This window comes from Tremella mesenterica (genome assembly GCF_000271645.1).
Source record: "Tremella mesenterica DSM 1558 unplaced genomic scaffold TREMEscaffold_1, whole genome shotgun sequence".
NCBI lineage: Eukaryota > Fungi > Basidiomycota > Tremellomycetes > Tremellales > Tremellaceae > Tremella > Tremella mesenterica.
Genome location: NW_006711225.1, coordinates 4,497,198 through 4,523,599, shown reverse-complemented (window position 1 = coordinate 4,523,599; position 26,402 = coordinate 4,497,198). Strand labels below are relative to the sequence as shown.

General features: G+C 47.7%; 8 protein-coding genes across 8 annotated transcripts; 4 read left to right on the top strand and 4 right to left on the bottom strand.

Moving 5' to 3' along the window:
• The first annotated feature begins 156 nt into the window (after positions 1-156).
• On the top strand, positions 157-2,642 carry TREMEDRAFT_42283 (uncharacterized protein). The gene is made up of 7 exons (XM_007000954.1): positions 157-336; positions 435-496; positions 540-619; positions 727-1,493; positions 1,609-2,117; positions 2,208-2,336; positions 2,454-2,642. The coding sequence occupies exons 1-7, from the start codon at positions 309-311 to the stop codon at positions 2,583-2,585; spliced, it is 1,707 nt and encodes a 568-aa protein (XP_007001016.1). The 5' UTR covers positions 157-308; the 3' UTR covers positions 2,586-2,642.
• A 1,483-nt stretch (positions 2,643-4,125) lies between these two features.
• On the top strand, positions 4,126-5,207 carry TREMEDRAFT_59431 (uncharacterized protein; the record flags this gene model as incomplete). Its single annotated transcript, XM_007001596.1, has 2 exons — positions 4,126-4,232; positions 4,598-5,207. 2 exons carry the CDS (start codon positions 4,126-4,128, stop codon positions 5,205-5,207), a joined length of 717 nt encoding a protein of 238 aa, XP_007001658.1.
• A 297-nt stretch (positions 5,208-5,504) lies between these two features.
• TREMEDRAFT_59430 (uncharacterized protein) lies at positions 5,505-8,839 on the bottom strand (the record flags this gene model as incomplete). Its single annotated transcript, XM_007001595.1, has 7 exons — positions 5,505-6,181; positions 6,229-6,331; positions 6,381-6,883; positions 6,928-7,135; positions 7,248-8,116; positions 8,277-8,375; positions 8,587-8,839. 7 exons carry the CDS (start codon positions 8,837-8,839, stop codon positions 5,505-5,507), a joined length of 2,712 nt encoding a protein of 903 aa, XP_007001657.1.
• Positions 8,840-9,425: 586 nt separating this feature from the next.
• On the top strand, positions 9,426-13,151 carry TREMEDRAFT_42281 (uncharacterized protein; the record flags this gene model as incomplete). Its single annotated transcript, XM_007000953.1, has 19 exons — positions 9,426-9,639; positions 9,683-9,708; positions 9,753-9,923; positions 9,968-10,173; positions 10,216-10,368; positions 10,419-10,533; positions 10,574-10,665; positions 10,710-10,787; positions 10,833-10,940; positions 10,982-11,199; positions 11,244-11,417; positions 11,462-11,560; positions 11,606-11,687; positions 11,729-11,864; positions 11,907-11,972; positions 12,016-12,123; positions 12,234-12,460; positions 12,599-12,663; positions 12,710-13,151. Exons 1-19 carry the CDS (start codon positions 9,515-9,517, stop codon positions 13,149-13,151), a joined length of 2,691 nt encoding a protein of 896 aa, XP_007001015.1. The 5' UTR covers positions 9,426-9,514.
• Positions 13,152-13,566: 415 nt separating this feature from the next.
• TREMEDRAFT_59428 (uncharacterized protein) lies at positions 13,567-15,918 on the bottom strand (the record flags this gene model as incomplete). The annotated part of the gene is made up of 2 exons (XM_007001594.1): positions 13,567-15,322; positions 15,371-15,918. The coding sequence occupies 2 exons, from the start codon at positions 15,916-15,918 to the stop codon at positions 13,567-13,569; spliced, it is 2,304 nt and encodes a 767-aa protein (XP_007001656.1).
• An 854-nt stretch (positions 15,919-16,772) lies between these two features.
• TREMEDRAFT_26399 (uncharacterized protein) lies at positions 16,773-17,809 on the bottom strand (the record flags this gene model as incomplete). The annotated part of the gene is made up of 5 exons (XM_007000694.1): positions 16,773-16,861; positions 16,907-16,963; positions 17,122-17,332; positions 17,419-17,566; positions 17,703-17,809. The coding sequence occupies 5 exons, from the start codon at positions 17,807-17,809 to the stop codon at positions 16,773-16,775; spliced, it is 612 nt and encodes a 203-aa protein (XP_007000756.1).
• A 666-nt stretch (positions 17,810-18,475) lies between these two features.
• On the bottom strand, positions 18,476-20,162 carry TREMEDRAFT_22980 (uncharacterized protein; the record flags this gene model as incomplete). Its single annotated transcript, XM_007000403.2, has 8 exons — positions 18,476-18,513; positions 18,556-18,625; positions 18,868-18,990; positions 19,163-19,290; positions 19,332-19,385; positions 19,494-19,806; positions 19,936-20,067; positions 20,121-20,162. Coding segments are annotated over 8 exons (900 nt in total), but the record flags the coding sequence as incomplete, so codon positions are not given.
• Positions 20,163-22,757: 2,595 nt separating this feature from the next.
• Positions 22,758-24,660, top strand: TREMEDRAFT_37246 (uncharacterized protein). The gene is made up of 9 exons (XM_007000823.1): positions 22,758-22,810; positions 22,887-22,920; positions 22,964-23,016; positions 23,168-23,261; positions 23,309-23,640; positions 23,708-23,960; positions 24,034-24,193; positions 24,238-24,370; positions 24,480-24,660. The coding sequence occupies exons 1-9, from the start codon at positions 22,796-22,798 to the stop codon at positions 24,576-24,578; spliced, it is 1,173 nt and encodes a 390-aa protein (XP_007000885.1). The 5' UTR covers positions 22,758-22,795; the 3' UTR covers positions 24,579-24,660.
• Positions 24,661-26,402: the final 1,742 nt, after the last annotated feature.

The window sequence follows — 26,402 nt, the reverse complement described above, 5'->3', positions numbered from 1 at the left end:
TGGAGACTTTTGCGGATCCGGAGAAGAGTGGAAGGAGAGATGACGTGGAGTTGAGCCGAAAAAGTGTGATAAGGACTTATATCTTCCCCTCACGTATCCCATGGCGATTTGGAAAGTCGCGAAATGTCCAAGCGTACCAGAACTACCATTCCTCTCCTATCATTACACAGAGTCTCTGATCTCTGTTCTTCCGCTCAAAAAAAGAAAGAAGAACGACGCTGTAGGGCAGACAGGATTCAAAGAAGAGACCGAGTGTGACAGTTCTGAGATTGTGATTCCATAACGAACACGAAAGCTACGTTCTCAAAATGGCCGGAATGCCTGTTATGGTGATGAGTGAATTTCCCTTCTTTTCCTCTCATAAGATCTAGCACTGGCGATTATGGACCCCCCGGAAAAAGCACACAGAGAACACATGATTGACTGACTCACAGACACCGGTCCAGAGAGACAACATGGACGTAAAGCTCAAACTGCCAATATCGTCGCCGCCAAAGTGAGTCTTTATATAGGGTTGGTAGATGAATGCTGATGTGGAGACTGTGGCAGATGTTATACGGACTTGTCTTGGACCTAAAGCTATGTTGAAGATGATTCTTGATCCTATGGGTGGTATCTTGTGAGTTTAGTGTGTCATATGATGTCTATAAACCGGAATAGTCTCCTCATTCGAGATGACGCGGGAATGTTAAGGAGTGGGGAGATCATGCTGACGCTGATATCCAGATTGACCAACGACGGACACGCCATTCTACGTGAAATAGACGTAGCTCATCCCGCTGCTAAATCCATGATTGAGCTCTCCCGAACTCAAGATGAAGAAGTAGGAGACGGTACCACATCAGTCATCATTCTCGCTGGTGAAATCCTAGCACATTCCATGCCTTTACTCGAACGTAACATTCATCCCGTAGTTATCATCCGCGCTTTCAAATCTGCTCTTAACGACGCTCTTGAAACCATCGCTAAAATATCCATCCCAGTGGATATCTCATCAGAATCCGAGATGCTCGCATTGATCAAAACTTCCATCGGGACAAAATTCTCCTCAAGATGGTCAGATCTCATGTGCTCACTTGCATTGCAAGCGGTCAGAACTGTGGCCGTCTCTGCCGAAGCGGAAAATGGTTTGGTAGGTGCCAGTGAAAAAGGTGTGGGGGGATTAAACATCAAGACGGTGGATATAAAGAGATATGCAAGGGTGGAAAAGGTACCAGGGGGTGAGATTGAAGATTGTAGAGTTCTCAGTGGGGTCATGATCAACAAAGATGTGACACATCCGAAAATGAGGAGAAGAATTGAAAATCCCAGGATCGTCTTACTTGATTGTCCGTTGGAATATAAGAAAGGAGAGAGTCAAACGAATATCGAAATCACCAAAGAAGCGGATTGGAATAGGGTTTTACAGATTGAGGAGGAACAGATCAAATTGATGTGCGAGAAGATTATCGAGTTCAAGCCTGATCTGGTGTTTACAGAAAAAGGAGTGTCGGGTAGGTTTTTCGGTAACCTTTTTCATCTTTGTCACATCCTAATCCTCGATACTAGGGTTTGGAATGACTGCATCAAGGGGACATGGAACGGCATGTAAGAATCGCTGACGATTAGATTTGGCTCAACATTACCTTCTCAAAGCGAACATTACTGCCCTCCGTCGTGTCCGTAAATCAGACAATAACCGTATTGCCCGAGCTGTAGGAGCGACCATTGTCAACCGTGTTGAAGATCTCCGAGAGTCAGATGTCGGTACACAGTGTGGCTTATTCCACATCGATAAACTCGGTGACGAGTATTTCGCATTCATCGACGAATGTCGGAATCCTAAAGCCTGCACCATCCTCCTTCGTGGACCGTCAAAGGACATTTTGAATGAAATCGACCGTAATCTGGCCGATGCGATGAGTGTGGCGAGGAATGTCGTGTTCAACCCTATTCTCGCACCGGGAGGTGGAGCAACTGAAATGGCCATCAGCGTCGCTCTGTCCGAGAAAGCCAAGTTGCTTCCTGGTGTCGCGGGTGCTCCGTACAAAGCTATCGCCGATGCTTTAGAGGTGATACCAAGGACATTGGTACAGAACTGCGGAGGCAATGTTATCAGAACTTTGACAGAACTTAGAGTAGGTTATTCATCTACCACTTCCATTTCCATTCGCGTACATCACTTCATGTCGTGATGCGCAATTTTGGCGAGTGACGCTGACAGAAAGGCAAAACATGCCGAGGGACTTCATCTCTTTGGTGTAGACGGCGATACTGGAAAGGTGACGGATATGAAGGTCTATGGTCTGTTGGAATCAGCAAGTGTAAAGATACAGACTTTGAAGACTGCCATTGAGGTGAGTTTTGGTCTTGCCACCATTACTTCTCATTCTTATGGCCTTTCTTTGTATGAGCGGGCCATGCAGCCGATCCGCCATGTTTGCAAGGAGATGAAACGCCTTGCTGATGCTCAGTCGGCCACTCTTTTGCTCAGAGTAGATGATATAGTTTCTGCTCGTCGACCGGAGGAGGGAGGTGGTGGTGGTGTGCAAACGATGGGTGGAGAGATGGGAGAAGATGGACCACCTGAAGGACCCGAGCAGTAAGTTAAAGGGATAGGGTGTGTTAGTATATGGTCAATCTATGCATTGCATCGTGGATTTATCATCGTAATCAAGCGTCTATACATGTGAAGTCTGCTTGTCTGCTTCTCGCTGGGACTATCACCTAATCACGACCTGATCATGCTCGATAGTGGTCCCAGGCGATCGGGCGAGCGTCATTTACGCTGGAGGGAAGAAAATACTTGACTCAGGCTAGACCGAGGAAAATGGACCGCCACTACAGTGTACGGGAAGTCCCAGGTCGGATCTTCCCCTCCGGCACCTCCCTTTCCCAACCTCCATTTCTCGAAAATTGCTGATTACACACCTCACAGGCTACTTAGAGCTCTGAAAACACCTGTTGCAAGTAGAGAAAGTCTGTAGGCGTCATGTGGGTGAATTTCATGCATGCAGCTGCCATGGCTGGTTCTCAAAACAACATTAGGTTGTTTTTTTCCGTGAATTGAAGAGAAATTCAAAATTTATGACTCAAACCTAGTCCCATCTATGCATTGGAAACCTGCATGATATACAGGAATCTCTCCTGCTTCATCCACAAAAGAGATCTCTTTCATATCTGAAGAAATGGTGGAGATAGGGGGAGAAGAAGAAAGGCCTCAGATGCGGCGGCTATGGCGGCTCAACTCGTGTAAGACGGTCCCGAAAACGTCTCCAATGTAGAGAATCAATTGAAGAGAAAGAGAATGCATACTGTCAATCTATCTACCTATTTATCATACTGACATCTATCCTGCTGAATCATCTACTTAACAATTAATGAATAAGCAGATGAGTCATCCATCTAAACGCTTACGAGTCGTGTACAGTAAGTATCACAAGTCGTGTAAGACGCGATCAGTACCGAAAACGTCTCCAATATTAATGTGGAAAGTCAATTGAAGAGAAAGAAAGAGATGCATTCTACCATTCTAGCTAGCTATTTATCTCTCTGATAATCTATCCTGCTGATTCTTCTGCTTAGCAAGGCACTGAGAAGCCATGAATCAGCTATCTACTAAGCTTACGAGTTGTCTCCTCTCCACCTCTCCACACATACGGACTATCTCGCGCAATTGGAATTGGAAAGACAAATGAGGGATAAGAGGATGCATAATGGAAGTAGAGCAGTCTATCCAACCTCGTTTCAGATCTAGGTAGACAGGAGAACTGAGAAGAGGTGAGTGGAAGGAATGCGACCAGCAACGACATACTTAGTGATCCCTTCCGTGATCCGTGAATGTAGATATACCCTTCTTAAGCAGCAAGCAGCACACTTTCAGAAGCGTGCCAGGAGCCTCTCTAGCACCTCTATGCAGCTTAGAACAGGTCTAGTTGAGATAGTGAGACACAAGAATGAATAAAGTGGATCCCACGGATGAAGAGGGAAGGGGTACTCCGGAAAGTTCAGCCTGGGACTTCCCGGACACCGTACGCCACGGCAATTTCGGATGCAGGTGAATTTCACCCGTCACTCGTTATGCGTCAAGTTGCACACTCAACATTCAACAAATCTGTCCTGGACTCAAAAAAGGTATAGGGAAGAATGGCGGGATTCGTACTTGGGACAGGATCAGGTGTATTGGCAGCTGCCATGGTGTATTACACCCTGACGAGTTCTTTATCACAATCCACGACTCGGATGAGAGGAGAGTGAGTTTGGTTGTTTTCTTCTTGACCCTTCCTCTCTCCCAACTTTAGTCCCCTGTGCATACTTCTCTCCTGCTCTCACATTTTGACTGTTCACTTTCATCTTTCTTGTATATACATCATTTCCATCTCACACATTCACTCTCTATGGTACATCATCGTGGCACTCGTCTTCATCCCTTTCCCGATCAACATCTGCTAACTACCTGCTGACTCTCCATCCGTCGCCTCGTTTAAAATCTCAATGCTCACATCTCACTTCCCTCCCATATGATCACTACTTCTCTATCATCTATTCTGATCAAAAACGTTGGATCAGGAGGATACATGTATACTAAATCGCTCAGACAAAAAAGGCTGATAACTAGTTTACACCAAACGACCCATCTTTTAAACTCTTCTTTTGACCCTTCTCTCCCCCTTGCTCCCGTCTCATCACTTGGTCCTTCTTCCCTCTCTCCACCTTTCTCTCAAACACTTCGACAAAGATGGAACATGGCTCTTTCCAACATGTTCGAAAAAGTTCATGATGCAGATTACCTCTCTGCTGGTAAGACGGTTTATTTTTCTGGTAAAGATTTAATCAAGAGTGTTTATCATGTGGACGATACAGGATTATCAGGTTTGAAAGATGTTGGGAAGAAAGGGAAAGAAATCATGTATGATTCAAATAAAATAGGAGAGGATATAGGGAACAATGTTGAGAAAGTAGGTAAAGGGATAGTTGATTATGTTAAAGAAGTAGGAAAGGAAGTAGGGATTGATAAAGTTAAAGAAGTTGGGAAAGAAGTTATTTCTGGTTTAGCTACTGAAGCGAGGACTTATGATGGGATAGGATTTGAAGAAAAAGAAAAAGAGAAGGGAATTACGAGAAAACATGAGGGTTTTGTGGAAGGTACAGAAGGAGTTGATCTACGTAAAGGTGTTGAAGGTGTCGTAGGTGGTAAGAAATCTATTCCGGATAAAAGGATCGTTTGAACGGTCAACTATGTACATGCTGAGATGCAAGTATGCATGAGGTTAGAAATATGGAACGAACATAAATGCATGGGTGTGATAGGGTATTGCTGTGACTGTCTTCTCCTAGTACGGTTCAAATCTCTGTCGCATCACATGTAGAACTGAATGGAAAAAGTACTATCGGTCCAATCATGTTCTCATGATTTTTTATTTCACTATCGTTTTCACAAATCACTTCGATTTGGATGTCATATTCGATTTTCGTTAATCTTCACATTAACATGATACATATAGAAAACAAAAACTTCGATTCATTCACTCACTTCCATGTCGGTTCCTACATCTGTCACCTTGATCACATCGTCCTTCCACCCAAAACTTGCATATCTTAGATCTATGTCTTCCCCCATTAGACGGTTCGTCCCTTGCATCTCTCGCCTCTCTCCTCTCTCTTGCGCTTCCTCTTCTACCACGATGATCATCCCTGGCACCATACTCGTGTGTTTGAGACTGGGGAGCGCTCCAAACAGAAGCAGAAGGGTAGGAAGGGGTTGCTTGGGGATAATGATTCTGAGATTGGGCAGTACGGATTGGAGGATAATCTTGAGGAGCGGGAGGATTGTAAAAACCACCGTAGATAGGTGCGACCAACGGCTGCTGGGGTTGAGATAGAGGTGGAGGTAGAGGTTGAGGTTGAAGTAAGTTCGGAGGTAAAATGATCTTCTTCAAAAGGTCGCTGACTGAAGATTGAGTAGTGGAAATGTCGGGGATCATCGTAGATGTTTGAGATGGTTGAGGTGCTTGAGATGGATAAAGAAGACGAGTGGACATAGCCTTTTCGGCAATCTTCACTCCAATCTCCGAAGGATCGGACGGAATTTGAGCGTCGGACATATAGGTGACGGCCAATATACCCCTTTCACGAGTTTCTTGAATTTCATTCTCGGACGAAGTAAATGGTGTCTCGCGGTGAATAGCGGGATCAAAGTATTCTATGTCAAATAAGTATTTCATACAGAGATGGAAAGAATGCACTAACGTTCTGGATCATACCAATCGATTTGCTCATCCACTCCATGAGCTCTCAATGCTAGACCTTCAGACATGTCCAATTGGTGGACGGACTTTCCGTGCGCTTCATTCTACCTGTCAGAATCTTTTCACACAAATGCTAGATAGTGATTTGCTCACTGTATTACCCCATGGAGCAGGCTCTAGCTCATGTGGTTCTTCTCTAAACACACGAATCGACTCCAAAGCCCCACCATCAGGGATGAGGTCTTTGAATCTGACCATGTGTCCTTTCTTATTCGGTTGTTTTTTCCCACTTCCTGCACCCAGATCACCGCTACCCGCGACTTCGACCGCAGAAGGAGGAGGCGACTGAGCTTTCTTCAGAAGCTGGTTCATGGTGGTCGACAATAACGACGTAGTAGGTGCACCAGTCGATGGGGCAGCAGACCTATCAATCTTCTTGATATCAGGTATCACCCGTTTTTTCACCGTGGATGACGCTGGAGTTGTGGCGCTGAAGAATGACATGTCCGATTTGGTAGCTTCTTTCTTAACAGCAGGTTTGATGATCGCAGTTGAGTTAGGTTTGGTAGTCGATGTAGTATTCGCGGTTGATTTGGTCGGTCCCGAAGATGAAGCTTGAGCTGTCCCATCATTCATCTTTTGCTTTTTGGTCCCACCTATATATCAACACGAGTGACAGATATGAAATACATATACATACCTTGATCCGACTCAGAGTCTTCGAGTGCTTTACGACCTCCAGGTAATAATTTCTCCTGACACCAGGAATGATATCGCTCGAAAGCTTTTCTGATCTCTCCTGCGGATTTCAAATCCTTCTTCGCCGCCCGTGTATTGACAATTTTACAACTCTTGCCAAAACCGTACTTCACCATCACGTCCACCGCCATGTCCGTCCTTGATAACATCTGTATATCAGCTAGGATCTATCCCTCATTGTTCCTTTCTCAACGTGACTACATACCACTTGGGAGTGCTACATGTGAAGGAGGAAGGCCGACGACGTTCGGTAGCACTTACAAGCAAAAGTGGTGCAATGGCGGACTCCCATTTTTCCACATCATCTATGAACATTTTCAACCAAATAGCTAAGGTCTTTGCATATCTTTCATTATCCGCCATATTTCTCAGGTATTGTTCAGGAGCATGATCCTTCAATGCCAACAAAATCTCCCTTAACTCTCTAGCATTCGGCTCAAATTCCGGTGGCAACACTTCCGGGCCTTTGATGCGCGGACGCAGGTACTTGAACAATACAGCCGGTTTACTCGACTTCAAACTCGTCGAGGAAATAAGAGGCCGTATGAGAGCCATACCCTGTGAGGTTGACGGAGGTGCCTTAGTCGGCACAGTGCCTCTCTGCTTTGTGGCACGGGAGCCGTCATCTTCCGCTGGTCGTTTGACCGGTAGCTTATCGATGGTCGACGAGTCTTTCCCTTGTGTATCCTGCCTGATCGGAGCTGATTGTGTGATGGCAGACGCTGCACGATGTAGCTCCGATCGAGGCTGAAGGGCGAAATTGGAAGTTGGTCCAGGAGAAGAGGAAGGAGGTCGGAAGGTGAAAGGAGATCCTTCCTTGACTTCCAAATCTCTAGAGGGGCCAGATTCGGCATTGATAGTGTTGTCTATACCGTTGACTTGGGCGGTGGGTACGGCATAACTAGCGAATGAGCTACTAGGCAGAAACGAGAGAGCAAAAACGTACGGCGGAATGGAGACATCAGGTTTGTTATCTGTATGTGGCAAAGGTGTGATACGAGGATCGGGGTTGAACACGGTGGGGAGACCAGGCAAAGAGCGAGACACATCCAGCGGTTGGATTTCATGCATTGATACGAATCCTCCACCGCCAGTCCCACCAGGACGATTTTCCATCATGAATATGTCGGCTACGTCGTCAGCACACATTCTTACAAGTCGCCACGTTCCCTCCATACCGCCACGCCGCCACACTGCCACACTGCTTCACAAACGCCACACGTCGACCGAACCGGCATTTCCTTTCGGAGAATATGCAAAAGACACGTCATGTGCCACTTGGCCACTGACCGTGAGGAGGAGACGGATTACCGCATTGGGAAATTGCATACGTAAACACCTCCTCAAGACAACAACAACAACCGTTTCCCCTCCAAAGTGTGGTGCGGTCTGTAACGGCGTGCAACGTGTAGTACGTATCTCATCAGAACCATTCTTCATGTGATGCGATGGCATATCATTCCATGCCCTGCACACCGTATCAGACATTCGATGACGGGAAAATCCTCCCTCCTTTTAACTAAACGAGACGAGGTGTGAACATCAGTGATATCGGTGTTTGAGACACGGAGTGTACGAGGGGTCGTGGGATGAAACTCACGTTTGTGATCCTCTATCCTTGAATAAACCGCAGCATTGTATCCCGCGTCCGCCTGAGCGGCCCATTGAGTGGTCGAAGGATATGCCCATTGTGATTGGGGAAGTGGTGTCGGAAGAGGAGCCGGGTGAGCCGGAGGTTGCTGAAATGCCGCCGCCTGTAAAGTCTCCTCATACATCGATGGGAAAGGGTCGAAAGTATCTTGTGGTGAGAAGAAGAATAGATCGGGTAGCTCGTGAGGAGGCGGTTGCGACATAGCAAGCATACCCAAACGACGAGCTCGGTCGACAAGGAAATACCCAATCAGATGGTTACTCGACGACCAGAAGGCTCGAGCCAGGAAACAAGGTGGGGGATGGGGTTATAGGGACTGACACCTGCAAGGCTGAAGATAAGTCACGCCAGCGATAATATACGTCGGAACGCTATAAGATCGTCCAGGTATAGCTACAATATAGTCTACGTCCGTCTACCCACCGTGAGGCAGTATGGAAGATGAGAACAGGATAGGTAATTCTAACCGGCAGACGCCTGACTGTTCTAACTCCGCTCTTTTCACCGCCCAAGTTCAGCAGAATGTCGACAGAGGTCACAAAGACCCGTTTAAATCACTCTGAAGGCTTCAGGTATAACGTAAACCTGGATGGACCAGTGCAGAATGAAAAGTTTGTTGAAGAAGAGAAGGCGGGAGAAGTGAAAAGGTCGAGCGTTCCAGGGATAAATTCATCAAAAATGCTTATTATTCTTTCGTTTGTCTCACGCATCGATCACGTGATTCTACACAACCGGATTCTACAGCATGCAGCTTCGGGTGGAATACGAGTGTAACAACGCCCCACCTTGCGATCTCGTTCGAGGCTTGGCTGTATAGCTGACAGATCTACTACGCACAGAAGTGAGGGCTTGTCACCCTTCGGCGGTAGTAGAGATAATGTCCTACCCCCCTGGGACCACCTTACGCCCCGAGGAGCTGGAAGATGACGATCAACCACTGATGGAGGGGAATGGTGCTCCCAGTCCGAAAGTTCAGGACGAGGAAGAAAGAGATCTGGTCAGGTAGGTCAGACCTCCCGTGTGAAAGCTTCTGACTTGTTTACAGACGATATGAAGATTTCTCCACCGTTGGCAAGTTTTTTATTCATCTTGAGAGCACCATCTAACGACCAAAGATTGGATCCACGACTCTCTTCATGAACGTGACCGCCGAGCTAAACCTATTCCGTCTCAAAACCCTCTCTTTGCACGATTGAACTCCTCCACAGGTCTACTTGGGCACTTCTGGCGTATGTTAAATCATGCGTTTGAGGAAGGCCAGAGCTGGGTTGTCATCTCCCTCGTCGGTCAGTCACCTCCCGCTCCATTTTAATCGCACTTGACGAAGTAGGTGTCGGCATCGGATTCTCCGCGGCACTGATCGCCATCATAACAGCCTGGCTGTCCGACATGAAGATGGGCTATTGTACCACTGGCTGGTGGCTAAGCCAGAAATTCTGCTGTCTTGAGATATCCGACGAAGGTGAAGGATGTGCGGAATGGCGTAATTGGGGTGGTGTTGAACCATTCCGTTGGATCGCTTACATTCTCTTTGCGGTGAGCTACATCAGACTGGTCAAGGTAGTCGCTCACTCTAAGTCATTGTTCTCATATTCTGCCGCTTACCTCGTCAAATCCTTTGCGCCGTATGCCGCTGGTTCTGGGATTTCAGAAATAAAGTGCATACTGGGAGGTTTCATCATCAAGGGGTTTCTGAGTGCAGAGACTTTTGCCATCAAAGCGCTCACCATGGTGAGCTATTCTCCTGGAATAACCAGGAATCTCCCCAGCTGATCAATAAGTGTCTTGCTATCGCCTCCGGATTGTCCGTCGGAAAAGAGGGCCCCTCAGTGCATGTTGCCTGTAGTTTGGGCAATGTCATTGCGAGACTCTTCCACAAATATGACCGGAGCCATTGTGAGTGGATACCGCAGGTTGAACAATACTCATAGTACAGTGAAGATGCGAGAGATCGTCACTGCCTCATCTGCAGCAGGTGTAGCGGTGGCTTTTGGGTCGCCCATCGGCGGCGTGCTCTTCTCTATCGAGGTTGGTGGATGACCTCTGCGATATGAGATATCTGACGATTGTAGGAGATGAATCAGACATTCTCCAATCGGACCATGTGGCAATCCTTCGTCTGTGCTCTGGTTGCGACCTTCACTCTCGCCGTACGTTTTACTCTCAGTCATTCAGAGTTGTGCTCACGGGCACAGTCAATGGATCCGTTTCGGACCGGCAAGCTGGTCTTGTTCCAGGTTTCATACGACCGTGATTGGCATTACTTCGAGATACCAGTTTACGTCCTAATTGGCATCTTTGGTGTCAGTTCTCCCTATCTTCAGTATCTACAGCTGACGATGAGGGACTGTATGGAGCTTTTGTCATCAAATTCAACCTTCAAGTGGCTGGCTTTCGCCGCAAGCATCTTGGGCAACATGCTATCGCCGAAGCGGTGACCTTGGCTACTATCACTGCTTTCATCGGTTACCTCAATCGCTTCCTTCGAATTGACATGACGGAGAGTTTGGAGGTGCTATTCAGAGAGTGCGAAGGGGGAGGGAATCGAGCCGGCCTTTGCCAGTGAGCTTCAACACCAAATACTGCTGCACATAGCTCACACTCAGATCGTCGTCCCAATGGAGAATGGTCAACTCACTATTGCTAGCCACGATCGTTAGGACCGTACTCATTGTGGCATCGTATGGATGCAAAGTACCAGCGGGTATATTTGTCCCTTCAATGGCGGTGGGCGCGACGTTCGGCAGGATGATGGGTATCCTCATGAAGGCTCTTCAACAGTGGGTATATCTGTCCGACATATCTTGGATTACTCTGATGACAGATCGTACCCAGAAGCGCCTTTGTTCGCCGCCTGTCAACCAGATGTCCCATGTATCACCCCCGGTACATATGCATTTCTCGGAGCCGCTGCTGCTATGGGGTGTGTATCCAGGCTAGCCTGGTGAGCAGATTGCTGATGAGACAGCGGAGTCACGCGGCTTACAGTCACCGTTGTCGTGATCATGTTCGAACTCACAGGAGCCTTGACCTATATTCTACCTACAATGGTGAGTCAGTGGCCGTAAAACAGACCTACGCTGATGTTCAGCTCACTTTGCTTGTGACCAAGGCAGTGAGCGATCAATTCGGAGGAGGAGGTATTTCAGATCGAATGATCCGCTTTAACGGTTATCCTTTTTTAGAAAAAGAGGATAAAGAAGATGGCGAGGCCTTTATCGAGCCAAGTGAGCTGCTCGAAGTGATCCTCACCGGAGCTAACGGCCCAGTCGCGAATGTCATGAGAAAAGATCTTGTGGTTATGTATGCTTCAGGCATGCCACTCAGTGCCATAGGTGATTCATCTCCAGTATCTGACAACTCGAGCTGATCGTCTAGGTGAAATAGTGCAGAGCACAAATTATCAAGGGTTTCCCGTGGTTAGATCAGAGGAGGACAGGACGATCATTGGGTTTGCTCGAAAAACCGAGCTACGTTTTGCGTTAGGTAAGTGTGAAATTTCTCAGCGCTTCTCTTCCTCTCGAGGGATTTGATTTATATCATCATTGTCTGCTACCTTTGAGTTGTTTGCAACCGATTCAGCTGACTTTTCTCAGAGAAAGCGACGAGAACCCGAAATTTGAGTGTCAATGCCACTTGCACTTTCCAGTGTATAAGTGACGATGTCAATAAGACAAATGCCTCATTAGCCCAACCTGACATCATCGTTTCGCCCAGTACCAACACCCGAACACGACAGATCAGTGCTTCCGGAAGAGAAGAGTTGCGCAGGACTAGTGGGCTGGAGGCGGATCAAGTGGATTTTGGTCAATATGTGGATGAAGTGAGTTGTGTGCAACCATCTCTTCAAAAGTATCTCAAATCCACTCGCTGATGTCTGTATCCGTTGTATAGAGATATGTCTAAGCCAACGGTGGGAATGACTGGGAGGAAACAAAAGACGTGGTCAAACTGATTACAGACCCCTCTGACAGTCTCACCGAAAATGCCTCTGGAAATAGTCATGCAACTTTTCCGACGTATGGGGTATGTCTTCTTCATCGTCCCTGCTACCCTTGTACTGATCATCCAGTCCTCGTGTGATCTTAGTAGCTGACAAAGGTTTACTCATGGGAGTAGTAACAGTCAAAGATGTTCTCAAACATGAAGTTCATCAACATCACGTCACTTCTCCCAGACTCCATCAACATTCTCCATCTTCCTCCCAACCACTCCAGACTAGAGATTCGTCAATGGATCACGGATGGCAAGATTGGGGTGTTGTGGAAGAAGGACGTGGAAGAGGATTGGAGATTGCGTTAGAGGAAGCTTTAACTTGGGTGAGGACGAAAGGTGTTGGTTTGATAAATGTTGGATATGGAATATTGAGGAGTAGAATGGGAAGAGCTTCGAGTGGAACGAACGGGAATGGTAACATTGGGACAAGTGGGGTAGAGAGAGATGAGTATGGTTTTGAATTGAGTGAGGCGAGGGATGTGGAAGGAGAAGCGGGTAGAGGGGAGGAAAGACGGTGATGAAGATTATGGTGTTATTTTAGTAATTCACATTAGGCATCTTTGGGCATCGCATTGCATCGTATATTCAATTGAATCTCTAGCTCACACCTAATCGTATGTTAGATCTCCACATGTACCTTCTCAGAAGGGTTTGCGTTCGTCATATACATTGACGTTGCGACGTTGCGCTACTGGCTACTCACCATCATTATTTAGACAAGTCAGGAGTTACTTGCAGTCCTTAGCAAATCAGTACCGTTCTTGCCATCTTTACTCATTAGCCAAATAGGCAAGTCAACGAGGTTAGTATACATGGCGGATATCCATTGCAAACGATACTTGTAGATCGAACCATATTCATGAATCATTTGAAAACTACAATCCATCGGTACCATACGTGTATGTACAAAATTGATTCCTCTCAACCATATATTTAAATAACCTCATATCCATCTTCCTCCACGTTCTTCTTTTCTTCCACGATCGATCCATCGTCCGTCATTCTCTCTTCTTCCGACTCGTCTTCAACCTCTTCAACTTGAACCGCGTGAAGAGTATGACCGACATTGGGCTCTTCTACCTTCTCTTTGGTAACTTCGACTTGAACGGTTTGGATGGGAACATGAGCTATAGGAGCTTTCTCGACAGGAGGTTTAGCGGCGACTTCGGCGAATGATTTATGTGGTTCTGAAATGTCTTGATTGAAAGTCTTAATGGTGGGTAGTTCTTGAGATTTCGCTTGAAGTTCATCATCATTGACCTTTTCATTTCCGACTTTTTCAACTTCCTCAACCTTCTCAACTTCTTGTACATTCTCAGCTTCTTCGACCGTTTGATCCTCCGAGATTACTTTGGCTAAAGTGTTGACTTGTACTTCGACGACTGGCCTTTCGACCTTTACATCATTGTTCAATTGTTCACCATCAGCCACGGTTGAAGTTTCCGTATCACTCCCCAAATCTAATTCGTCTCCCGCCTCACGCCTTTTCTGAACTTGAGCCCAGACTTCATCCCTCTGTCTCTCCAAATCCTCAAGTTCACGTTCCACCCTACCCACCACCTCTTTCCTTTTCTGTCTCACCGCACGGTCACCCCCAGAGGTAACCGAATCGGCCTGAAGAAGCAATTGAAGTAACTTGTTGCTTTGTTCATGGAAAGGTCTGTTGGTCTTATTGAACGGAAGAGCAGGAGTAGGATTGTCGGTGGTAGTGACATTCGAAAAGGAGAGAGTAGAAGGAAAGGTGAATGAATCTTTTACAAGCGCCAATTCTTCTGCGATATGTTCTAAAGCCGAAAGAGATTTTTGAGCTGTTTCTTTCTCATTCTCCTCTTCGGTCTTTTCGACAGTGACAGGAGTGGAAGGTTTCGATTTGGGAGGGGTGACGGTGACTGGTTTCTTTGCGCGTTCCCCATCGGCTACTCCTTTACCCTTTCCTTTCACTTCTTCTTTCTCTGATGGAACAGGGGTATGTGATTCCTTGAAAGCAGCTTCCACATTGTCGAGAATATCACGGACGAAGGGAGGGAGATCTGCACCTGTCGCACCGGTCAAAAAAGCCGAAAGGGGATCGATGTTCTTGTCTTCGGTTTTAGCGAAGGATCGCTGTTCTGCGGTGGCGGATGCTTCAGCGAACGTCGACGAAGAAGTTTTCGTACTGGTCTCCACTGATGCGTTGGTAGAAGAAGTAGAAGGAGTATCGGGGAAAAACTCGAGACCGAATTGAGATAGTACCTCGTTTAGACCTTGAGGAACTTCAGAAGTCTTGTTCGTCGACGACGCATCAGCGTCGGAAGCAGAAGTAGGTTCGACGCGAAGTCCTAAAAAGGTAGAGAGAAGGTCGTTGATTTGTTCTGGAAACACTGGCTTGTCGGCAGAGTCAGACTCCTCGTCCACAGGCCTGTTCTCTTCTTCCTTCTCCACAACACGTTTAGTCGAGCTGCGAGTCTTCTTGACAGACTTAGTCGTCTCGGTGAACTCTACTTTCTTCGACTGTTGGGTGGCGGGGGTATCCGTAGCGACGACAGTTGGCGATTTGTTGTTCTGTTCAACGTGGCTTTCGTCGACCGAGGTTTCTTCGGGAATCAAGTTGATACCGAACAGGGAACCGAGAATACCGTTCAGTTGCTCCAGTTCGTTCTGATGACTGGTCGTCTGATCCCTTGCGATCTGTCGAGACTGTTGTGCGCATCTATTCGAGTCAGTCCCATTCGATCGATATACATAAGAATGGACATACCTCCTTGCACATTTCCCAGCACGTCTAGCGGTTTCCTCAGCGGCGACGCGAGCGGCATGTTCAGCCTTGCGTCTAACCAATTCTCCCAACTGTCTCTTGCGTTCCTCCAAAACGGCAAGTTGTCTCTGACGTTGTTGCTGTTCCTGTTGACGTTGTAGAGCAATGGCGATGGCGCGTTCTTCAGCTTCACGTTCACGTTGAATGAGATAAGCTTGTCTGATAGCTTCGGCTTGACGAACTGCCTCTGCTTCCCTTGCTTGGCGTTCGAGACGTTCAGCTTCTTCTCTCCTACGACGAATAGCTTGGAGGTGATCGAGAGCGATACGTTCTTCTTGTTCGAGCGAAGGGTAATATTCAAAGTCAGACGATTCTACGGGGACGAAGTAATCATACGAGGCAGGAATGGGGGCAGGAGGTGGAACGAAAGTAGGATACTGATGATGAGAAGCGAGAATGGGATGTTGATGTTGACGATGATGAGGAGAGTAGTAAGAAGGGTGGTGATACCTTCCCATATGAGCAGGATGGAATGCGTAGGAAGGGAACATGGTGGCAAATTGTCTTTGTCTGAGTAAGTGTAAGCGGTAGTTGTGTAAAGAATATGATTGAACTGGAAGAATTGGTGAGCGAAACGTCAGAATAGGTGAGTTTATATCCATCTGCGAGTCACGACGATTTATCAGCGTTGTAGTGAGGAAAGACGCGCGGCCCTCGGTCATGAAGAATACTCTGGAGGGTGGAAGAACAAGATAGAAACGATGAGAAGGTGGTGGCAATTGCTAGAAGGTCCTCTGCTTCGGGGCGGTGAATGCCGCCTCTGGCATCTGTATCCCCGTCAAACGCCGTAAGTGTGGCGGAGAAACTCGACAGCTCTCCATCGTGTCCCTCTGTCTGTTCACACTCTCATCTCTTCCTTTGACCCTCACCTCTCGATGAGACGGTGGGATGCAACCGTAGCCCACGGGCAGACCGAAGTGTGGCTTTTAACACGATGAGAAGCCACTGTATCATGATAGGTGAGTGTTCGTAAGCAGCGCACCTGCCCTAGGAAGAAATCTTATTCACCCAATTTCACCCAGCCTGGACTTCGGTCAGATCATTCCACGAACGTCGGTCGGCCGTCTTGGTCAACCGACGTTTGTGGGTGGTCGTCGGGCAGAGAGGGATCATTTGTCATAGTTACACTGAGGGCTACTTGGTCACTTGAATCTATGATCCTCAAAGCTGACTGTGCAGATGTTCGTAGGTTTACGTCAATACTTCATATGCATCCGTCGATCTGTATCATTCACATCATGCTAATGTGTACACACACCTATTTGCACACACGACGCTAGCTTACAAGTTGTATATCATCACAAGATCTCTCCATCTCCATCATTTCCTCAGATCAACCGGCGCACTACTTGACTTTGTTCTTCGCAACCCGGTTCATCTCCCTAATTCTCACACCCGCGGCGTCTTTAACCCTTTTTTGTACCTCTGGACGATCTCGTCGTCAATACTTGATCAAGATGCGTAAGAGTTGAGACTTACAATTGAAGACGTAGAAGAGGAACTCCATATGGACGAAGAAAGGTGCAGTGACCAGTGCTTTTGGTCAGTTCTGCGTGCCTCTCTCGCCTCGTTTAAATTTCCCCATCAGACCTTTAGTTATCTCATCCGTCCCTCCAATCATACTCGCTCAGTAACAAGCATAGTGTATGACATGATTCTGTTTCACGATTGGGGTGAGAGATTTGATCACTCACCCTGCACCAAATTATCAGTCAATGCCGGAGCTCTATGCTCGAACACACCATGTCCTATAAACTGTGCTATCCACGCCACAACGAATACAGTCCATCCGAACGGTGCTGCAGTCGGGTGGGCATGAGAGCTGAAAGGTAACCAAGCGGGTGCTACCACTTTGAGCCAAGTGGCAGATAAGTAAAACAAGATCGCCACTGGTAGATAGGCGGTCTGAAAGTGAGCTAAATCATGCTTTGAACGCTCAACAAGTGTTTATGAAGAATGAATTTCAATGTTTCAATGAGAGAGGAACGTACCCCTGCCAGAGGATCTAAAACGATGTAGTAAGTCTGAAAAGCAGCGATGAGGGCTAGAGCGAGAGAAGGTTGAAATGCCGCTCCATCAAACCAAACTTTGGGGATGGTCCCTGGCCATGGAACGTGAGAAAGGATGATCAGACCAGACCTGAAGCTTTAGTATCTCCAAATTCATACATATTCTAATCCTGCAATACTCTTTGTGTGACCGTATTGGAAGAGGTGAAGGCTAAGAAATGTAAAGCGAAACGAGAGAGGACGTTGGAATGAGAAGATGTACTTACCATAATATTTGAGGGATGAAAATGAAATGAATGAGTTGGTTGATTTTATTTGAATGATAGGATTGATAGAACGCCAACTGTACATCAGCTAACTTACCAATCAACATTCCATCTGGCGAACTGGCGAGAGTTGACTTATGTCCACAAGCCACGCACCGAGTACTCATTTCCAGGCGCGGTGTCGGTGGTAAGAGCGGATGTCAGAGCAAATAAATATGGGTGAGAGGAAGGAAGGGAGAAGAGCAGGTACTGACTTCTGCCACTACATCTCTCGTACCAGATCGTGAAAGTTGACCATTGGGATGATCCAAATCCACACCATCTGCAGGACCTTGTGAACGGGTCTTTCTTGGAGATGCCATTTTGTTAGAGGTGTCCGATGGCGTCTATAGAAGGCTAGCCAGTTGGTGATCGGATTCAAGACAGGACAAAGGCCAGCCCGCTACCGCTGACGATGTGACCCTAGTCTTGCTACGTAGTGTTGGTATTGGAATCAGAGATTCTTGATGATGTGTGCAAGTTGGGTTGCAGAAGTTGCATGATGGAACCGGATACCCGAGACCTCGGTGGCAAATTCGAGATCCACGTGGTTCAACGTACAACATCGTCTGGGAGCATTTGGCTATTGTCTCTGGAGCAGAATATCGCCCAGATACTAAGAATATCTGCTGTTTAGAACCATGGACTGAGGAACAAGTCAGCCGTTGTTGAACGTTTCCAACAACATCACGCAAATAGATAATGCTCAAAATGATTGCATATTGCATGATAACTCAACCTGTCATATCCCGCTTTCTTCCCCGACGTCGGACTGATCATCAGCTTCGATCGATCGAGTTGCGATATAACTCACCATCTCTCAACTTGGTTTCTATCGGTATCCACTTCTTTGGACCAAGTTCTTGAGCATAGGCTCTCAAGACCTTATCATCAGCCCGATCCGCATTTCCGGAGCATATTTATTGATTCAAACGGGACTTCCAGGGCGGGCGGCCTGACAGACCTCGTAGAAGATATACGACGAAGCGAGTAAGCTGGCAAAGATACCAAGGTGGACACAGTGAGAAAGACTGATACCTTAATCGGAACGGAATGTGATGGTAAGAAGTGGACTTATCTGATAAGTGGAGATTGGTGAGGAATTGAAGGATGAAGGATCACTCACACCGGCATATAAACTCTCAGAGGAAGGATGTGTCGATAGAAACGCCCTTTCTAGCACGTAGAGATCTACTGCATAGTGTTCTGCGTATGTACCGCCGGATGAGAGACCAAAATCTATGAGAACCTATACGTTAGTGCACTAGCCAGGATCACTCAGGAATACGTGGGAACAGTTCAATGTGGGGCAATGATTCAAAATCAACCAGAGTAGGGTTGATAATACGAGGTATCAGATTCACAATGACGAAGAGAGTGTAAAAGTTGTGTCAAAAAATATGGAGATGAGATGAACATACCACCTCGTATTGTTCCCCTCTCCCAGGGGTGAGCCGAACCATCATATTGCTGGTGGTCAAATCTCCATGTACCGTGCCCAAAGCATGTAATCTTCCCAACTCTCTTCCTATACTCTCCATCAATCCCTCTGTTCATCAGTTATAGTCCCAACAGCAACAAGGAGCTCACCGATGGTGATACCAGCTTTTCGCAAAGCCTCAGCACCTTCATTTTCCCATTCCGCTCCGCTCTCTGTCATGGCTGTCACCCCAGTCGTTGACTCTGTAGATCTGCTTCCTGTCATTCTCGCATCTTCCCCTTCTCGTGATGTTCCTTCGGTGGAAGTCCTACTCGGAGATTCGGGAGCAACTCCAATTTGATCAGACACTGAAACTTCCTCTCCATTCCCTAATTCCTCCTCTTCGTCACCTTCCAACTCCCCTTCCGCTCCTCCACCCAATATCTCCCTTACTGACCACCCCTTGATCCTCTCCAATCCTAACACACCGGCCTTTTCATCTACCCAAAGTACCTGAGGCACATTCACACCAGCTTTAGCACACCTGGTCAAGGCGCGAGCTTCTGCGGCTAGACGTGATCGTGTGAGAGATGCATCAAGAATGGGGTGTCGATATGTTTTGGGGAATCGATATTTCAATATGACCTCCTGAGTTGCTTTTCCTTCATCATGTGATGTTTGCTTGTGTTTTGATCGCTCCGAAGAGTTTGTGGATGTGTTGGATGAAGGGAGCGCGGAGATTAGATGGTTCGTGTTGTATGCTACTTCGTCGACGAAGGGTGAAGGCCGGTCGGAATGTTTGGGTAGTGAGAGAGTTTGAGAAGAGGATGTTTGGTCTGATGCTTGGGAGTCTGAAGGCCAGTAGACTCGTGGAGAGGGGAGTAAGGAAGATAGCAAATATACTCGCTGATTGTCAGCTCTGGCTGCTCGTACGAACGTGGAAACGGGGCAAAATTCACAGCTTCAGCACCTTGTTTGATCAGACGTGATTGCGATATCAGATAGTTGGAGGGACCTGCAGGAGTCCAGGTCATGCTCGTCATAATGTTGGAGTTTGGATATGATGAGAACATCCTCTCGGAAAGTTAAGAACTTTGATCAATCGTAAACCAAACGTCAGTGGTCGGTGGTGGTGTGGCATGTGGCGGCTTTGTGAGAATGACAATATCCGTCTTGTCTTGCTAACGATTATTGAACGAGTTGGACTTGCCAAGCGCAAGCCTGACGAAAAGAGTCACGACATTAATAATGAATAGATGCATCCACACCTAATCTTCACACCCCGGCTTTTGGCCAGTCAGACCAGCTATATGACATTCCTCCTCGTTCCTCCTTGGCCCGCTTTCTTTGCAGCACTCGGCTTTCGCGGAGCAGCCTTTCCTCTATCAGTTCCACTAGATGCTCCTAGTAGCGTGTCTATGGTCCCTGAAGATCCTATAGAGCCATCCGAATCGTCATCCACCGGTTCAGGCTTCTTTGGTTTTGGCTTTTTAGTCGTCTTAGCTGGGGGAACAGTGTTAGGTTTTTCCACAGCTGGAGAAGGTGCTGGTGTGGGTTTGGCGGAGGAAGGAGCGAGACCATCATACGCTCCGGGTGAAGGTGTCGGGGAAGGTTTAGGGCTGTTTTTTTTCCTTTGTCCAGCATTGTGAGAAGTGGGAGGAGCCAATTGATTGGACCCATCTTTTTCACTTTCTTGTCCTTTGGACCGTTGCAGCGAACGTTGGGTCTCATGGCTTCTCGTCGCAGCGCTCTCGACTGTCTCTGAAGGAGCCGTATCTCTGTCTCTTGCTGATGAGTGGGTAGATGTATTCGCTGGAGTTGATTCCGTTGCCTTCAACTTCGGTCGGGTTGGTTTGGGAGGAGATTGTGCAACCGCTGGTAATTGGGTCTCCTCTGCCGTCTCCTCCCTATGCAAGTCTTCCGTAAATTCTTCATCCGGACGCTGTACAGTCGCATTCCCCTTCACACTTTGTCTCGACTTTGGTCCAAGCACACCTTCACTGTCTGCTGCAAAGGGAGGAGGGAGAGGTGGAGCACCCGCTAGCATATGACTTTGTCTCGTGCTCAGTCTTGATATCCTCGCCGCATCAGGTTCGTAGTAGCTAGGCAGCACGGATCTTCTAATGGTCACGTTTTCCGGCGGTGGGGCAAGGGGACGAACAGTGGACTTTCGGATGTCCAACGGTCGTGTGTTCCCGTCAATCTCTCTTCGGACACCCGCGGTCGGTCCAGGAGCTGAAGGTCGTCTTGGAGCGGAGGATGGGGGTGGTGCGTTGCTTGGTCGACGGCCATCATGCGGGAAACCTCGAGCTGGAGCACTATGTGCTTGTTGTAGGGATGGACGAGTCTGTGTTTGTGAATGCGACTCTCCAGTACGCAACGTATTGCGCTGAGGGTTGAAAGGTGGGATGTCGGGGATAGACCCTCTAGTCAGAGGCGGTTGTGCTCCTCTTTGTGATGCTACGCTCGGTCGATGAATCGGTCTGCCTTGGTGGAGTCGACGGGGATCTTCGAGATGTCGAGGTTGAGGTGATGGGTTAGAAGGATATAATTGACGTGTGGGTACGGGTTCGATTGGCGATCCCTCAGTCGCGTTCTCACGGACAAGTGGTGGACGTTGGAGAGGTGGGACCTGTGAAGGTCGAGAAGAACGGCTTGGAAGTGTTTTCTCTGGCGGCGGTTGGGGTGACCAAGCTTCTTCATCTGAATGATCCTCCTCAACCGTCACAGCTTTTTTCTTTATGTTCTCATTCGGCACGTCTTCCTCTTCCTCCGTCTCGTACTCCTCCTCCTCCTCTTCCTCAGCCTTGGAATTGGTACCCTTCTTCGTGTTCCCGTCACCTTGTGAGACTTTCTTTCCCACTTCTGTATCTCGGGTGGAACGCTTTCGATTTCTTTTCGAGATCCACACGATGCCGAAGATCAGAGCAAAAATTCCCAAAGTGACGCCGATGCCAGCACCGACGAGCACAGTGGTAGAGGTTTTTGACTTTTCACATGAGAGGTAATCACTGAACGTCAGTTCAATTTGATTTATGTTAAAAAGAAGAGCATACGTGATAGAACCTGAGTACTTACAGCTCCCAGAGGTAGCTGTTGATGACGTCGACGGACTGACGGTGGAGTTTTGAGCCGCGACCAGAGTCAGCAGCGGGACTGCCAGGATTAGGGCCATGTCGGGATATCAGAAACAAGACATCATACGTTAGAAGGTCCTGGAGTGGGCGACTAAGATAGTCGACGAGGACCATGGCTCACTGGCTTGGGGGGGAGTTGTCAAAGGAAGTACGGAGCTGTAACAATGAGGAAGAAAAAGGACTGATCAGGGAGGGTATCGGGATATGTTGAGGTTATCATGCTGAATAGTGGAAGTATGAGTCGTGAGTAACAGAGGACGTCGCCAATACACTTGCTGCTCGTGAGGCAGAGAGGAGGATGACGGAGTGACACGGAGTGCTGCGTAGGTAACACCCGGCCGGCATATTCGGAATTAAGAGAGTTCATATTTTCTTAAGTCCGAAGGATCGACAGAGGCAAATGTCAGGCTCATCCCACACTTCCCCTCAGCTTTTCGGTCTTCCACCCTTGACGCATAAAATCAGGCCTCTCCTGTCGACACCATCTACAAGCCGACATGTCTCATCGTAAGGTGAGCACCATATCTCAAGCAACGTGCACTTTATGTCGTTGGTCTGTGGAAAATGCTCAGACGCTGACCTTCCCAGTACGAAGAACCCCGTTCTGGATCTCTCGCTTTCTGTAGGTCTCATCAAGACGGTATGTATCTTGACTGAATGGACAGTGCCAAAGAAGAGAGCTGCTCGACACCGTGGCAGGGTGAAGTCGTTTCCCAAGGTGAGTCATTCTCTCACTCGTCGATTCCAAAGCCAAAATGGTCGTTTCCAAGCCAAAATGATCGTTTCCAGACTAGTTGCTCTAAACTTGGTATCTACCATGGGAGGACGTAGAACCCTGGGCAGATATCTGAATAGTTCTAACCCTGTAGGATGATCCCAAAAAGCCCGTTCACCTCACGGCCATGCTAGGCTACAAAGCTGGTATGACCCACGTCGTTCGTGATCTTGACCGTCCCGGTTCTAGTGAGTCAATAGGCACAAGTGCAGTCGAGGTCAGATTTGAACTGTAGAAATGCACAAGCGTGAGGTCGTCGAGGCCGTCACTGTTATCGAAACTCCCCCCATTGTCATTGTCGGTGTTGTCGGCTACATCGAGACTCCCCGAGGGCTTCGATCTCTCACGACTGTCTGGGCAGAGCATCTGTCAGACGAGCTCAAACGTCGATTCTACAGGAACTGGTACAAATCGAAGAAGAAGGCTTTCACTCGATATGCCAAGAAGCACTCGGAAAACAATGGACAGTCTGTCGCTCGGGAATTAGAAAGAATAAAGAAATACTGCACTGTCGTCCGTGTCCTTGCCCACACCCAGCTGTCCAAGACCGGTCTCGTACAGAAGAAGGTGAGCCTCCATCGAGACCCGCTGCTTGCTTCCTGGTCATCTGATGAGCACGTCCTGACTTGTGTAGAGCCATTTGGCCGAGATTCAAGTCAACGGCGGGTCAGTCGCGGACAAAGTCGAATTTGCTCGATCTCACTTCGAAAAGGAGGTTGCTGTGGAGTCGATCTTCGAGAAGGACGAGGTCATCGATGTCATTGCCGTCACCAAAGGTCACGGTGTGTCAGGTGTGATTGCCCGTTGGGGTGTCACCAAACTGCCACGCAAGACCCATCGTGGTGCCCGCAAAGTCGCTTGTATCGGAGCTTGGCATCCCAGCAAAGGTGCGTATCATTTGTGGGACGGACTCATCCTTGGATCCGTCAAGTGCTATGACATTCCGCTGACCCCGTCTAGTCATGTTCAGCGTGGCTCGTGCTGGTCAGAGAGGCTACCACAATCGTAGGGCTCAAAACCTCAAGATCTACCGTGTTGGAGCCGGAAACGACCCCAAAAACGGTTCGACTGACTTTGATATTACACCCAAAACGATCAACCCTCTCGGTGGCTGGACACGGTGAGTGATTAGATTGAAAGTTGTCGTGAGGCTGATTATCACAGCTACCCGGATATCAAGAACGATTTTGTCATGGTCAAGGGATGCACACCCGGGCCCAGAAAGAGAATCTGCACCCTGCGCAAATCCCTCCAGCTTCACACTTCCCGTACGCACCTCGAGCAAACCCAGCTCAAAGTAAGTCCTCGATCTCTTTGATACTTTCCGACATGATGCCTCACAAGAGCGACGATGGACCTCTCGTCCCGCCTGATATGAGTCGCTGCGAGACGTGGCTGACAGATAGTTTATCGATACTTCTTCCAACCGTGGTCACTCGGGTTATCAGACGCCAGCGGAGAAGGCGGCGTTCATGGGTCAGCTCAAGCTCAAGCAGGCCGCCTAGGTCATGGAATGAGGAAGGTTGTGGATGTAGAGGAGAGGAGAGCTTGTACGCGACGACGATGGATGCACCCGATTTCGGTCGACGTTTTCCAGAGTGGCCCTTCATTTCCCTCTTCACCGACATTACCAGCCTTATGCCTCTCACTGTCACGAACGGACGTACCCACCGCTGTTGTTCCTCCGCAATCTTTGACATATTCATTTCATCTCATCCTACATGGATCTTACTCCGTGGCTCTGACGGCAGCTCAGGATGATACGGCGCTATCCTCTTACGACCCCGGAACATCAAAGGAGGTGAGTGACCCTTTCTCATTGAACGGGGCTCAAACATTTCTCCCGGACATCGTCGTGTGACCCGCCGAACCGATTGGACTATACAGTCCCTGATGAGTTAAGCAACTTCACAAAGTCGTTCATACTGATATCGTCTCATCCGGGAGCAGGTCTCTCGGTTCAAATACGCGAACACCATGCCCGTTGATCAGGCGACTCAACGACATACTTCTTTCCCCACATCTCCGACAGTAGCCTCTACCGTCTTTCCGTACTCACTTCGAGCTGACACTACTTACTCCGCCGGATGGGGTCGAGTTCCAGCCAGTCAACTAGTGGATTCACCATCTGTATACGACCAAACAGCTCGTGAGAACATATCTTACTATTCCGGACAAGGTGTCGATCCATATTATACTCAGGGGAGGACTGATCTATCTTATTATTCTCAAAATGGGAACGCACACCCACATCATTCTCGAGGTCTCAACCAACATCAATCACCTACCCATCTGACTCGTAATTCGTATCATGGGACGAACCTGAACGACTCACATCAAGTAGATCCAGGAACAGCATGGAGTAGATCATCTTGGAATGGTCCTAGAACAGATGCTATACCTGAAGAACATGCAGAAGCTTATGGATACGGAACGGCAGGTTTGATACCTTCTTCAGCTTATCCTTCCAGTGAAAAAGGTATGGTCCCATTTCCGATCAAAGGTCAACATCAAAATGCTACATATATGAATACACCATTTATACAAGGTTCAGCAATACCGAGTAGTGCACCAGCAAGATCTACAAGATTTTCTCTACCTCGACCTGTAAGAAGGACGACTATCGCTTTTCCTCCATTAACGGAAATTCCATTAGACCAACAAGGACAATATCAACAATATCAACAATATCAACAAAATCAAACTTTTCAAGATGTTAGAAATTCTCAATTTACACAAGATCCATTTGCTGATCCTCTTCCTCCAAATAAGGAAAATGAAGTTCAATGGCGTAAATCTTATGTCGCTCAATTAACACCAGGAGCAAATATGATGACACCTCATCAACAACAACGATTAGGTAGAATGTCAGTAGCAGCTCCTAGATATTCTTTACCTCCTAATAGACCGAATTCAGGTTCTGTAGGAAACAAATCATTTGGAAAAGTATTAAAGAGGAATGCTACGGTGACAAGATGGAGGAAAAGTAAAATCGGAAGAATGTATTTAACTTGGAGGGAATTCATAATTGCTGGTTCAAGTCTAATTTGTGCTTTATTACTCACTATGGGTTTACAAGTGAGTAGTATGAGTGTAGGAAAAGTCGTCAGTGTTCCAGGAGGAGCTTTTGTGAAAGCTCAAGGTGATGGAACGGAGGTAGCTTTGGGCTTTTATGGTTGGTGTCAGGTTGGAGTCCCGAAGTGGGTTTTTCTTCAGACTTTCCTTCTCTGGCAACATCATGGTTTTCTTTGTCGAACTAAACCTCTGGATGTTTCTTCCTCGGTATCCATATAAGCCCGTTATGGGCGGAGTGAAACGCTCCATACTAG